This window comes from Acanthopagrus latus, chromosome 8, assembly GCF_904848185.1.
Source record: "Acanthopagrus latus isolate v.2019 chromosome 8, fAcaLat1.1, whole genome shotgun sequence".
In the NCBI taxonomy this organism is placed as follows: domain Eukaryota; kingdom Metazoa; phylum Chordata; class Actinopteri; order Spariformes; family Sparidae; genus Acanthopagrus; species Acanthopagrus latus.
Window position 1 is genome coordinate 13,439,772 of NC_051046.1, and position 15,149 is coordinate 13,454,920.

Genomic DNA, 15,149 nt, shown 5'->3' on the forward strand with positions numbered 1-15,149 from the left:
AAATGGAGGATGAGAGAGTGAAGATGCTCGTTGAGAAAGGGCAAACCCCCTCGTGTTGCTCCTAAATGTCAAGCCGTGGAAAAAAGCGGTCGCACTTAATGAATGGGTGTGCGTCGAGATGTGCGAGTGTTATGATGACGACCTTGTTCGCGTTATTGTCAGGGCCACCGCGTTCCGTGGAGCGTCACCCATTGTTGCCAGGACCTTGACCGAAGGATGAGGTGTACAGCAATCTTCCCACAAAGTTGCTGACAGACCAGACCCGTGTCTCCTGCGGCCCAAATGGCACACTTAACGATCAAAAACGAAAAAAAAAAACACACACACACACACACACACACACACAGTCTTCACCTCAATTCAAACCACAGGATTTCAATCTGCTTTGATTCCCAATTTAAACTACAGTACAGCTTAAGGCCTTTAAATGCGTCAGAATGTGTAAGAAAGAGCTTTCTTTTCTGCAAAAGTTGGAACAGTTGGAACAGGTTTCTGTCAGTCTGCTCCCGTTTTTTCACCGGAGAAAGGGATTTTTCAAACTTTAGCAATATTTCAATGAAAACAGGCAGGATGACAGCTGAGGGATTCTTTGTTTATGTCAGCAACTGCCAGTCAGAAATGATCAAAGCATGCCCACACAGTGCAAATGGAGCTCAGATTTTGATTGTTATATACCCAATAAACTTTTTTCCCTCAAATATTAGTTCACTTTGTTGCTTTTTGGTTGATATTTACCATTCAAAAGTGCCAGGGATTTGTTTCGGTTTTGTTCATTACTTATGTTTCTGCGTATGTACGTTTTGGTGCTTTAAGCAACACAAACGCATTTTTCCATTCACCTCCATTGAATTTGGAGTCGGGGGAGAGACAGCGGAGCCAGATATCGTAAAACCTCAGCTCATAAAACTCTCTGCGTGGTCAGACACCACCAGAGGTACTGTAAATGAACCACAAAAAACCCCATTCTGCAGTCTTCGATTTAGTATACAGTACAATATACCTGTGTTTTTTAAAGTGATAAATGTACATGCTGAACAACCTCATATTTACGGGAACAGTAACTTTACTGTTGTGTTTGTTAAGAACGAAGCAGCTCTGTGGGAAAACTCTCTGCGTGACAACGCTGCTATCCAGAAGACCCACTGTTTCCCCAGTGTTTTCACTCGCAGCGTGACCCAACTCAATGACCTCCACTGACACAGTAAATTGCACCTGAATTATCAGTTTGGCTCTTACGCTGAGCCCCTTGCCTCAGTGTGCGCAGCAGCAATTTGTCACGGCGACATGCTGGGTATCTCAGGGTTTCTCAGTTCGGGGCCAGAATGCTCCAACAGAGGGCAGGGAGGGAGGACGGGGTGTTCAATGTTGACTTGGCTCTCCTGCAACGCGTGTGCACCCAAAATCGGTGACAGAGCTGCAGTGATGCATTCGGTGACTCCCCGAGAAAGTGGAAAACGGGTTTACGAGGCCTGTGGGAGGACACAGTGGCTGGTAATTAGACAGCATAAAAATCCTCAGCCTCCACCAGCCCCTTAGGCGGTGAATTGGAGCTAAAGTAAACCAAAACCTGACTGTGAAATTGCATTAGACGTCTGCGCTTAATGGAAAGTGAAAAAAAAAAAAAAATAGACAAAACCCATTTCTGCATTTATGAGCGTTTCCATTCCCCCCCCGACACACACACACGTCCTCGAGTCTTTGCATTGCCACTCCCGCTCCTCCTCTTTTCCCGCAGTATATCTCCATTACGGTGTGGCCTTCGTGTAGAGGCAAAGTTGTGGGATGCTAACAGAAACAGGATGTGCAGGACTGTGGTTTCAACATGTCTCTGTCTCTGTTTCCCACAGATGCTCCCCCGCTCAGACTGGGACCACAAGAGAGGCTCCCGAGGATCACAGGTTAGCACAGTGCACAGAGCACCGCAGACACACCACTTATCAGCATGTTTTATATACTTTTTGGAGAAGCATGGCGAAAAATGTTCATATGGTTTGAGTACAGCGAATCGATTGCCAGGCGCTGGTACACAGCTGACAGGAAAACACACGCACCAGCTTCCTGATTTCTGTCACTCGCCTTCACATACACACCTTATAAATGACGCAAATAGCAGAAATCCTACCACTAACAGGCCTGCTCAGCCGCTCGTTTTAGCCGTGGTTAAACAGCATGTCCAGAGGTGTTACTTCCCACCAGAGTCCTTGTTGTACTCTGTGAGTCTAAAGGACGCAGGTCTGTGATTTGGCTGTAAGGCTCTGCGCAAGCCATTAAAAGCTGGGGAATTGAAACTAGAAGGACACGGCACAGAGGGCACAGCTTGCAGAGGGCAGACGCACACAGCCACATCCTTCAGATTACCTTTCCCATCTTTGAAAGAGCGTGTGCATGTTTGCGAATTGATGTATCGGGCCGCAGTGGAGCCACAGGGCAGGACTCCGGAGTACATAAAGAACAAACAATGCCCTTGGCGTTGGCGTGGCCATATACAGTATGCGTGCGCTGCATGCGCTGCTATCAGGAGGATATCCTTTAGAAATGAATAGACAATGCCTTTGCGCTGACAGTGTATGCTCGGGTAGAAAGAACTCCAAAAAAAGTTGTGGTTGGAGGAACATTAGGGGATTTTTCATGAATAGTGATCCTAACATTGCAGCGCATGATTGGGCCTGAAATCGAATTACACACTAGATGATTTCCTAGAGATGTGAAGATGCACGGCGGTGGTGTATCAGTTCCTAAAATCAGCCGAACAGAATTATGCCCTCAGAAATGTTCTAATGGCACGTTACCATCCTGAAATTTTCTCCAAGGCTCATATCAATTTGTTATGTGGGGTTAGTAGGCAAGCACATATTTTTTGATTGATGCGTTCCCTAAGCTGCCATTTAGACTCAGTGGTCAGCTCAGTGTTTTTTAGTTTTTTTTTTTTTCTTCTTTTTGTGCTGCGCGTTCGTCAGTGGAATCCTGTAATAGTCCAGAGACTGACAGGACGTGTAAGACGCCGAGGCTTATGTTGGCATCCCTCTCCCATCTCGTGGCTGTTTTCCCTTGGCTCTGCTCTCCTGTTGGTTCCGAGAGGCTAGTAGCGCCTCACAACGGTGCGCATGGCACCTTGTAGAGGGTGTAAATCACACGCCCCGCTCTTTAGCCAGTGACCGGAGCGCTGCTTGATTGATCTCTACGGTGTCGTATTCGCCAACATGCACACATTAGCAGGCTCATTTTCCAAACCACTTTTTTCTTCTTTTTTTTTTTTTTTCCCCCAGTCCAAAGCTTGCGGTGGATGTTTTAGCTTAGGAATTGACAGTGAAGTTATGTATGGAAAGAGCTATTTAAATATTTGTTTTCGACTTGAAAACACATTGGTTTTGGAACATTACCCGCAGAGATTATCGGAGAAAAAGGGTGCTTGTAGGCCCGGATCTGGTGACTGTTATTCTGAATTACAGAAAGGCTGGAAGAGCAGTCTGTGAGGCAGACAAGCCGTGACATTGCAGTCATTTTGAAGATTTCTCAAAATCACAGCGAGCGCTTCAAACACTCGAGATCAGACTTCCTAAAACTGCGGCTTCGGGAGTCGCAAAAGGTCGCCGGCCTTTCTCTGGTTGGTCCCATCATGGCAGTCGAGTGGAGTATTTTCTCATTAAATTGGGTCCTGTGGCAAGACTAAATTTATGGCTGACTGCGACTGAAAACACACTCTTTCGACCGTCCTCAGCCCGGGAAATAATTGGATCTGCCACAAATGATACGGAGGCATTAGCAATTTTCAAGCTCCTACTCTTTTTATGATGTGCAAGCAACAGTAAAACACCTCTGAGCTGGTGTCATTTCTCTGAGAGAAAGCTGAGGAGTAGAATGACACTTTAACTCGGGTTTTATTTATAGTACGCTCATTCAGTTAGTAAGACTCATGACTGCGCCCGCTGCGGCGCTGATGCGGTAAATCCTCGCCCGCTCATCGGCCGGCATAAGCCATCTGTTTTACCTCATGCATCCCTTTTGTTTGCCCTGTACTTTATGCCAGCATATTCACGCTTCTCCACCAGTCTGTTTGTCTATCTCTGTTGGTCAGATGGGATGGTGGCATGTTTGGGGTCAGTTGTCTTGACCTTTCCCAGTAAAACTTTAATGAGGCAGTTATTCCTTTTTGTTTTGTTTTGATCCCCCCCCCCCCCACCACAACACACCCCCTTTTAATAAAATGTGTAATAGCGCGTAATTGTATCCTGGCTGCAGCCGAGGACCTGGCTCAGCACGGCTTTGGTCTGAGCTGACGGAGGTTGTGAGGGGAGCTGGGTCGCGGTGGGGGAAGTGGGAAGTGCTGCTTGGGTGTAGTTTTGGCTTTCGGAGCTGAGGCAGGGAGCGAGGAGTGTCTCTGCGGAGTTTTGTGTTACTGTTCTGCTGTGATTCGCACCGTATCACCGCTCTGTTATTTTAAATAGAGAGCATCGGCATCTCCCGGGCTCCTCTTCAGCTAATCCATCTCGGAAGATGTAATCGGGCCCATTACAGTCACTGCACTGCCACTGAAATATAAAGCTGCGCAGTAATGATTTTTTTTTTTTTTTCCGGGGGTTCTGTGTAAATTCAATCGTGAGAAAAAATGATGGCCAACCCTGAGTGTGTTTTTTTTTTTTTTTTTTTTTTTTAAATATATCCCTAGACGTCTTGCTCAGCGCATTCCTGCATTTCTAGGAGTGTGAGGATTAGGACGAGGGGTTAATTTCAAAATAAGCACTGGATTGTGTTTATCTGTGTGTCTTATGAAGAGCCAGAGTTGCTTACTATAGACAGCTTCTTAATGGACGAGTTCGCCCAACATATGAAAATTCACTCATCATCTACTTACCCATGTGGCGATAGAGAAGTTGGGTATAGTTTAGTAATCCACCAAAACATTTCTGGTGTTTAACAGTAAATTCCTGTCCCAGCATTCTCCATAACAGCTAATGAAAATAGGGGCTTGATTTAAGAATGTCATTGTTGGATGAACTTATCCTTTAAATGTGAGGATTTGCTGCTTTTCTGTGACATTTATGATAGTAAATGAAGAGTTTTGGACTGTTGGTTGGACAAAAGAAGCAGTCTGAAGACGTCACTGCAGGCTCGGGGAAATTATATTGAGCATTTTTCACACTTTTAATTTCTTTCCTCTTTTTTTTTTTTAACATTTTATAGACTAAACGGTTCATAGACAATTGTCAGTTTCAGCTCCAGAAATGTGTTTACTAAGACGATGAAATACTGTTCTTTCCTTAGTTGGCCCTTGAGGCATTTGTCCAGTCTGAAGCTCTCCTCCAGGATACATTATATTCTCACCATTGCACAATTTAAGAAGCCCACATATCACTGCCCTTTTACTGGAGGCTGAGACGACTGTATGTTTAGACGAGAGAGCCGAGGGGTTAAAAGTGCACCAAGTGGACCGTCTCAGAAATTACAAAAATGTGACCTCGGTCTGTGTATCCCATTAATAATCATCATTAGACAGAAGGATCAGGGTTTTGTTTGTTGCATCAAATGTGCTCCATCTGTCCTCTGCACAGTTACTGGCAGAAAACATGTGGACACAGCAGGAACACCAACAGTCATGTTTCCACTGCTCAGTGCTGTTGCAATGGTTGATGGTGTTGTTTGTGAAATGTCTCGTGTGACAAAGGTACGTTTTGTGCGAACACAGATCTGACGTTCATGGGTACGGTTAAAAAAAACCTGGGCAACATTTATTATGTGTGTTTTTTCATGTCATGGATGGGTTAGGTTTGAAATTCAATGTTTCTTCATCATCTTGAACGATATCAAGATTTAAATCAGCAGTCATTTTTTGCAAATAACTTTTTGGTGCACATTTCTGAGCCTAAAGCTACACACAGCTAAGTATGGTCTTGAGTGCAGAGACGCTGTGTGGACAAACAGCTCTTCACTCTTCTCTGGTGATTGCTGGTTTGTTTTGACTGGCCCTTCATTTGGTTTACATGAGCTGCTGCGCGGGTGTTAATCTATGGCATGTCTATTGATGTACTGATCCAAACAGGCAACTAAGACCATTGATCATAAACGTCGTCGTTTTTCATTGTAAAATGTCATAACAGAACGTTTGAGCGTGCTTTAGTATGCGACTTGGCTCGTCGAGGAGTCATAAAGACTGTTTATTGATGCCGGTAGTCAGTTTTATCAAATGTAGGATGTCGACAAAAGCTGGGGGCTTGTGACCAAATATCACATGGATTTGTGGTAATTTTTGTGACTGGGCTGCTGGCACAGTGGGCCCAGCTTAGAGGGATCAGTGGGTGTGTCAAGGGCTGGCATCAGTCAAATCACGAAATTTCCTCCTTTTAAAAGCAGCATGTCTCTTGCCAGTTAAATGCAAAAGTTTGGCACACCACAAGTGACCTCACTGTCACTGTGACCAGCTCCCCTCACAACACACACACGTATATATTAAATAATTAAGTATAAATTAAATCAATAATTATATTATATAAAAACCCACTGAATTGACAGGGAGAGTGTGGCCGTTTGTTCTCAGTGTAACAGGCTATCAGACGAATGGGCCTTCTGGTCCAATAGCACATCTATCAGACTGTCACGGTTACATGATGGTGGCATGGCATCTTGCCACAGCCAGGCTAGCTGCTTTCCACTGTCTCCACACTTCACGCTAAACTAACCGGCTGCTGGTGTTTGCTTCACACTATTTACTGTAGAAGCATGAGAATGGTATCAATCTTTTTTTATCAAGCTCAAAGTAAGAAAGCAAACAAATGGATTTCACAAACTGTCAAACTACTTTTCACGCTGTTTTACTTTCTTTCAGTTTTTTTTCTAAAATCTCTCAGTGATCTCATCCAGTGTGCCAATGAATTAACCAGATGAGGGTTTGTCAGTTTGTCACTTTTCCAACAAGCAGGCCTGCTGCTGTTTTCATGGCCACCGACCGTGTGTGTGTGTGTGTGTGTGTGCGTGCGTGTGCGTGTGTTTGTGTGTGCGTGTATGTTCCCTTTTAAAAAGAATTACTGATCCATCCATTTCACTGATCCCCTTGGAAATACAGGAATGATGAGTCATTTTCAAACTAAGGAAGCTGTTGTTTGGGTGATCAGAGACGTGACATTTCTCTCGTTGCTCTGTGATTTAGAGTAGTAGCTCCCGTGTTCACACGACTCTCCGAGGTGCTGGATCCCTCGCTAATTCTGAAGGGCGCGTTTCTCAGGAAAGTCTCCACAGAGCTAAGTGTGAGCTTGTGACAGACGGTTGTTGACAGTTCCCAGATGTGAATGTGTGCTACTATTAATGTGATGGGGGGGCAGCAGTAAAAAAGGAAAAACGAAAAAAAAAAAAAAAGGAGCATGTATGCTTAGGGAATCGTTTAGAAATTAGTCATAAAAGACATATACAGCCTGACTGGGAGGTTAAAATATGATTTTAATCACTGCCTTTAATGGAATTTACAAACACTGCAGATGTGTCCAAGGTAAGAACGTCTACGCCAGCCGCGGTACTTTCACAAAAATATTAAGAGTTTTGAAACGCTCCATCATAACATCTGTCCAGTAGCTTTTTTTTTTTCTGTAATACTCTGCGCATTTTCCCAAGCAGGGGTCACAATGTGGGGCTCGTCTGAGATATATCCTCTTAGAAAGTGAGGCCCGCTGCTACAGAGGTGGCCACGGCTGATGAATGAAAGTGATCATCTAACCTGACAGGAAATGCTTACATAACCTGATGATATTATGTAACTCGCAATTTGATCTGTTACAGGATGTCTATTGGTGATTCTTGAGTTTTAGGTTGCGGATTTTTGGAAGATTAGAAAAATCAGAAACTGTCTTCAAGCCGAGATGAAGGGAAGTTAGACGCTTGAGCCAGGGATGGTCGGGACTTTGCGTCCTTTCTCTCCCCTGCAGTCAGCTTCGTTTAAATGCTCGAACTCTCATTCCTCGGCTCACAAACATGTAGAGAGGCTCAGAGGCAGGGTTTTTAAAGGTAGATATATTTTAACAGCACAGTATTTCTAAGGGTAATGCCTTACATGTGGCCGCAGACAGGTGTAGTCATTTTTTTCAGGTCAATATGAAGCAAATTTAATGAAAGCAAGATCCCCGCTGCGTCCCAAAGCTCGTGTCTCAAACGCTGGCCGTGCACCTGGAGCCGCTCGCCAGACTTTATTTTTCATGTCAAGTTTTGGGCATTAAGTGGCTTCCTCCCAGTGCAAAATGAAGCCCAACACATTCATCATTCCCTCTACTTTTATGGTCCTCTACAGGCTTGGGGTTGGTCAAGCTGAGTGACACGATGCTCAACGTCGTTTACCTGGGTGCAAACTAGGGGTGTCACGATTTTGATTGCAGGATCATCAATTCTCCTCAGTATGTTGTTATTCCCCCTGACCTGGCCTATGTACGTGCCTCTGAAGAAAAAAAAACAAAAAACTTCAAAGACGATACAGCTAACTTAGTGGTAGCCAGCAGCTGCACTTACTTTTGCTTTCTGAGATCCTTTATTAATTTGTTTGGGAAGGGGGGTTTACATTTAGGAGGAGAACTGAGCCGAACAGAAATGATGGCAGCCAGGGATGATTTATTGCTTCGTTTGAGGAGAGGGGTTTACTCCGGACAGATGTGAGAAACAGAGCTTTTAAACAAGCTGAATTTCTATCTTTTGTTGTTTATTGTTGAATCCCGAAGCGTGGTACTTTTGGTGACTGTTTTTTCAACTTGCTCAACTCAAGCTGCAGTAAGTCACCAGGATCGAGTCTGGTGTATGTTGTGAAACAGCCCCGTCTTTCTGGAGAAGAATCTGTGAATATAGATGACAACTGTCAGGGCATAAACCCAGTGATCTTTTCATATTTACCAACTCCAGATGTGTTCATTTGACAATGGCGAACTGTTGGTTTGAAGAATTGTGACACCACTAGTGCACACACCAGTCTCTGTGCTGCGTGCTCAAGACGATGCCAGTTTGATTAGTTTATGTCCCAAGGTATATTTACATTGACGTCTTTGTGAATGCGACTGGTGTTTTCAGTTTTGAGTTGGCTGTGCTTCGCGAACAAGGAGTAAAGTTTGTAAAAGTCACTTTGTGTGTGTGTGTGTGTGTGTGTGTGTGTGTGTGTGTGTGTGTGTGTGCGTGTGTGTGTGTGTGTGTGTGTGTACACATGCATGTTTGTTGACACTGAGATGAGCCAGATGTTCTCCAGCAGCTTCGTTCTTCTTCAGCCCCCTCTTTAGAAAAGCTCCTAAATCAGCCCGTAAATGAGTTGAGAGACAGGTGTTTACATCTTATCCTCACAGCATGCATTAGAGCACAGTATAGGAGAGGGGGGAGGGACGAGGAGGAGAAGAGGAGATTTGAGGGAGAGGAGGGTAAGAGGAGTACAATAGTCGTCTGTCCAGACATGCTCCGTCGGCCGTCCCCGCAGGACGTCTCCTTCTCTGTAAAATAGATTGGCTCGGTCCCAGTGCTGGTCATGTGACAGATTTATCAATAAATGCGTGTCACCGTGAAGGAATGCCCTCACACTCGGCGAACACACGCCCTTTGTATTTTTGCAGATCAACAGGAAGATTGTATAAATACAGCAACTTATCTGATACGACTGGGAAAATAAAAAGCGAAACCCTCACTGTTCCCACAAGTGGAAATGCATGAAAGGCGCTCACACATGTGTTGTTCAGCTCAACCTTTTGCCACTTAGCCAGTGTAAACAGAATAATTCTGGGTGCCTGGCAGCTGGTGTCAGAGTCAATGGGACATTGGGGGAGAAAAATCTGATAACATTCTTTGGGGGGAAAAGGGAACTGGTGAGCTTATTAGATAAATTCGCTGGCAGCCAAGACTGACCTGTGTTTAGTTGTGGTTTGTTCCGCGGCTCTAGGCGCAGCAATTAAGAGCGGGCTGTGAACTTTTCACTTAGCTCTGCAAAAACAAAGGCCCGGCTCACACCACGCTGGTGCCTTCAGAGCTGTGGGGCAGACGGGCAGAAACAGACTGCGGCTGTTGACCGTCTGAGGGGTCAGGAGCGAGGAGGTCCAAGGTCGGAGTCCAGCTGAGACGCGGCTAATGAATCCATTCATTAAAAGCATCGAGTACAGCTGCACAGTGTCGTTCAGAGGTCTCAGACGGTGCAAGTATGTCAGCTGCTACTACTGTGGCGCACCGCTCCTCGCTCGTCTTCATGTTTTTGCTTCCTCTGAGCTAAAAGGAGCCATATAAGGTATAGAGCAAAGCCTTTGATGTGTGAGTGGATGGTAGCTTGTGTGCAGCTTGATGTGATAGCGCAGACATAACGCACTTTACACAAAGCTCCTCAGAATCTCGGTCGGACCCGTTAACAGCATTGCAAAATCAGTTTTTAATTTGTTTCATTTTTTTCTTGTTTCTCGATTGTTCTGTGGGTGGCTTTTTCTTTCATTTTGTGCCATATTGTTGTTTTCCCCAGCTAAAATCACTTTTGAAACATGATTTGGTTATGGCTGTGTGTGCTTGTCATTGTTCGCATACAATGTGTTCTCTGTTAACATGGCGCAAAGCATTTGATGGATAATTTTAATCAGCAAAGACAGACAAGTGGTAAGAGAAGTATTCAGATCAGTATTAGACGCAATAGAGCAATGTCAAAACAGTTGTAGTTATAGGCAGAATGGCCCTCATCAGATTTCTATTATTATATAATTATATACTATCATATTTGATAGTTACCACTTGCATTAATGTGTAATCTACATTTTTTGTGTAACTTAATTTGCAGCAGAAACAAAAAGGCTAGCCATGCGCTATATGTTGGTGCTGTTCCTGGAAAATTATAATTAATGATTCTCCAGGACCATCATTGTAACTCAACAATCACATTTTTGTAACGTCATAGCTTAGTGACTCGGGGGAAAATCACGAGAGAGGAGCGGAGTTATCCTTTCAGACATCCAGACCGTGTTTTCTTGAACGTAACCAAGTATTTTTGCCACCTAACACTAACCAAACAGTGAAAGAAAATGGAAAAGAAACAGAAATGACGAGTGAACTCAATCATAATTTGTTCCAAGAGGGATACAAACTCTGGTGTCCTGAGTGAGAGTCCTGTACTTATCCCAGACTTCCTCTGAACACAGACTTCATCACGTTTTCACAAGTTGACATTTTGTTCCTGGAGTTGAAGCTCACCGGTTAAGCATTTTTATACACTGCTGCAGTCCAGTAGAGAGATTAGATTTAGAAAGTAAATCATTAAATTAAAACATTAAAACCTGCATTGGTCTCTCTTTGGCTCCTTGGGGGCAAAACAACAAGTTCTATAATAATATCATAATAAGATTATTAAGTTGTTTCTGCTAACACATTATCTAAAAGTGGCCTGTTTTCATATCATGAAGTACAGAAACAGACTAGAACAGCGTGGACCTAAATCCTTTTAGATCAGTTTTGGTCTCCACCCTCTGCTGAGAAGAACATCTGGCCCCCATCGGCTAAATTTGCCTCCGTTGTTCAGTCTGTGTTTTGGTGCTGCGTACAGTGGGTTTACCTGCTGTCTGCCTGTATGAGCAAAACTTTCCCATCACATTTCCCATCACACATAGCAATTCGAGCCATCACTGACCTTAAGTTGACTGCAAATACCTCCTCAGAGCTGAGTAAATACCATTTGTCAGTTTCCACCAGTGAGAAAATTGATTACTATTATTATTTGATAAGAAGTAAAAGATAAACTAGTGTATAACAGACACAAGGTTTAATGTGCAGCTGATAGGAAGTGATGCCAATATCACCGCTCAGCTTATTATATCCTCACATCGGAGCTGCTGACGTGGTTTACACACCTGCTCTTCACGCCTGCCACCCGGAAGGTGCATGCGGCCGTGCTGTCATACCCGGCCATTGATGAGCATCACCTCCCATTAGCCGCAGCAGCCGTGATGTTTATTTCTCGTTTCTCTGTCTCCCTCTCACCCCACAGTCGTCAGGCACCACCGTCATGGTGGACATAGCGGTGATGGGGGAGGCCCACGGGCTGATCACAGACCTGCTGGCCGACCCGTCTCTGCCCCCCAACACCTGCACCTCCCTGCGGGCTGTCAGCAACCTGCTCACCACCCAGCTCACCTTCCAGCCGCTACACCGGCCACGCCCTGCTCCCCTGCTTAACCCCAGCGATTCCTACACCCTCTCCGACTCAGAGGAGGGACCCGAGAAAGGAGAGAAGACGTCCATCCACAAGGTGAGCAGATGAAAGACCAAAGACCATTTGTTGTGATTTACATTTGACAGTGAGGATATTTCACCCAAGTCTCAGAGCTGTTAATCAGGAGTGGTCACGAGCCAGATGCATAAAATTTTGTTTTGGAGATGGCTGGAAATAATCCTTAGATGGAGATGCAGTCCAGTTTATCGCAGCCAAATGATTTACACACCGCGCTGCGCTCCACACACGTGTTAATCTTTCAGCCCATGTTTCAGCTAATGAGTGCTTCCTGCTTTCAGAGCTTTTAGCATCAAATGAAGGAGTGTATTTTCACAGAGTTGAGTGAAGAAAAATTGAGCGCGTCTACTGCTCGGAGCACTGTTCTCTCTTTCATAGCCACAGCTGTGTCAACATGACAGATGTGCAGAGCCAGACAGTGTGTATGCGCACATGTGAGTCGAGTAGAAGAGGAGAGGCATGGCGAATGTGAACTCGCTGCTCAGACGGTAACAAAGACGGAGGAGTGTGTGTCAACAAAACTGGACCCCCACCGCGATCACTACGGTTATTCATCTGGGGAAGATATCCATCGAGTGCGTGGTGGATGGCTGCCACGCCATTGAGCCAGTCGCTTGGCTGACAGGTGTATTTTCACATCGCCTGAACTTTGTAAAAGTAGCTAAGACAAACTGCGCCCGTTGAGTGGCAAGTGAGGCTGCACTCATTAAGGACTCTGCTCCCCAGAGACGCCGTGCCCGCCTTGTAGCTGCCCGGGAGGAGAATAGCAGGAGGAGTGGAGGTGGTTAATGCAGGAGTGGAAAGCCCTGCGCTTGCTTTTCTGCCTCCTGGCTAAGAGTTTGATGTTCGCCGTGGTGCATGCTGATGCCTCTCAAGCACTTTTCCCCAAACTCATTTTCTGTCCAACACAGGGCATGTTCTCTGCACCGCGAGAGAGCCGCTGCGTCAGAAGCACGCGCGGCGCAAAACACAAAACACAATCTTATCTCGACAGTTAAAGGGCCAAGTCCAGTCACAGATTTGTATCTGCGCTGACAGCAGCAGGGATCAGCGTTTTTCGTTCTCCTTTGTGTGAGGATGGCCTGTTTTTTGGTACTACGAGTGTTTTTCTGGCATGTGTGTGTTTTTTTTTTCTTGCTTTTTAGTGTGTCTGCAGGGCATTCATTAAGGAATGGAACTACGGTGCTGGAAAATCGTAGAATAACACTGCTGTTCCAATTTCACAATCGGGACTTGAACGCGTATTTTCATGCATTAGTAATCTGCGGATCTCGGGCAATTTCATGTGCATAAATGTGTCATCGCTTGAAGTATGCACTGATTGCGCGCCGCTCATTCGGAGGCATGTGTGTTTTCTTACACTCGCATTCAAAAACTGGCTAATCTGCAGCTAAAGTCAGCACATACTTAAATCAGAAGCGTTCCACTGTGAATGTTGGTCAGTAAAAGTGTTCACTAAGGTGACCTAAACCCACGGCGTGTATGAGTTTGTGTGTGTGTGTGTGTGTGTGTGTGTGTGTGTGTGTGTGTGTGTGTGTGTCTGCTCTCTCACTTGGTGTATGACGCCTTGCTGTGAATGGACTCATTCAGGATTCTGAGGCGATCTTTTACTAGGTCACCCTGCAGAAGGCTGTGAGAGCGAGAGAGGCTGCCATGTTTTCGCGCTGCTGTTCCAAGCTGCTGCTGCATGGCACTGAACAGATGGAGGCATCACAAGGGCACAGACCACTGGGAATCCCAGAGAAAGAGCAAAGAGAAAAAGGCAGATAAAGAAAGAGACTGGGAGACCGAGACAAAAGAGACTCTGGGAGAGAATTGGAAGCGGAGAGGCTGAATCTCGATGATGAAATGTATCAGTGCAATGCAACACCGACATTGTGTCTAAGAATAACCACGAGGGGCATCGCCGGCACAGCTGCCTGCCAATATCCTCCAGTCAGTGACGACTGCAATGTTGATTCTCTCTGGATTCTGTGAAGACAAAGATTAAAGTGCAACCAGTCATGAAAATTGTTCCAGGTTATATTCTGGAAAAACAGCTGTCTCGACTAGAAGATCCATTCGACTGCAAACAAAGCAAATACACATTAACAACATGTTCTTGAAGACGATTAAATGCCAACACAATTACAGCCTTGTTTTTTTAATATCTTCAGTTAGTTATGGACAATGTTTTTATTAATTTATATAAAAGAAGAAAAGGTTTTTCCAGGAGTGTTAAGGAGTGTTAAGTGCCTCTTTAGTCGTAATTATGCTTTTACACGAAGGTATGACTCATATACATTCACAAAAAAAGCCTAGGTTGCTTTTTGGCAAGACTTCTACTTTAACTGTGCACATGTACTCTATATATGTAGCCCACTATGCCCAAATGTTGGGCACAAATGACGATTTTTTTTGTGACAGTAAGCCCGAGTGCACAAATGGAAGATTTGTGTCAGTGTACATGAATCCTAAAGGTTACATTTTGTCAGTATTTTAACATACTGGTTTTAAAGGTTCACTGGGTAAAAATTAGCCAACTGTCCAATTCATTCTCGGAAAAATGTGGAGCCGCATATTCCCAGAGTAACATCGAGATGTTGGTGTTTATACCTTTAGCAAGGAAGCTTTGGACTGGGACTGTCTGGGGCTGGCTGGTTAGCTTGCTAACTTCAGCAATCTCTGCAACACAATAGTGTACCTACATTAGACGCCATAATGTGAAAACTGTTAGTGCTTAACAATTTGTTGGCAATTTTTTAGTGTTATCGATTGAAATTCTTACATATTGCTTCTTTAAGGTCCAACCAATACTCAATAATCTTTCATGACTCACTCACGACTGAAAATGTGTTTTCCTAACCTTAACCAAAGTGCTTTTGTTGCGTGGATACAAACCCTGGACGTGGGTGTCATAATCTTGGACTTTTGTACGTCCACCATCCACCCCGACCTCCTCCCTGATGAC

General features: G+C 44.7%; 1 protein-coding gene across 4 annotated transcripts in view; it reads left to right on the top strand.

The window, feature by feature from the left end:
* LOC119025155 (cGMP-inhibited 3',5'-cyclic phosphodiesterase A-like) overlaps window positions 1-15,149 on the top strand; it is a 74,794-nt gene that overhangs the window by 39,919 nt on the left and 19,726 nt on the right. For 2 of the 4 annotated variants that reach the window (XM_037108551.1, XM_037108552.1), the window contains exons 2-3: window positions 1,848-1,898; window positions 11,957-12,217. In XM_037108551.1, coding sequence (XP_036964446.1) covers window positions 1,848-1,898; window positions 11,957-12,217 — 312 coding nt within the window. The remainder of the gene's footprint in view (window positions 1-1,847; window positions 1,899-11,956; window positions 12,218-15,149) is intronic. The other 2 variants (XM_037108553.1, XM_037108554.1) reach the window with 1 other exon arrangement.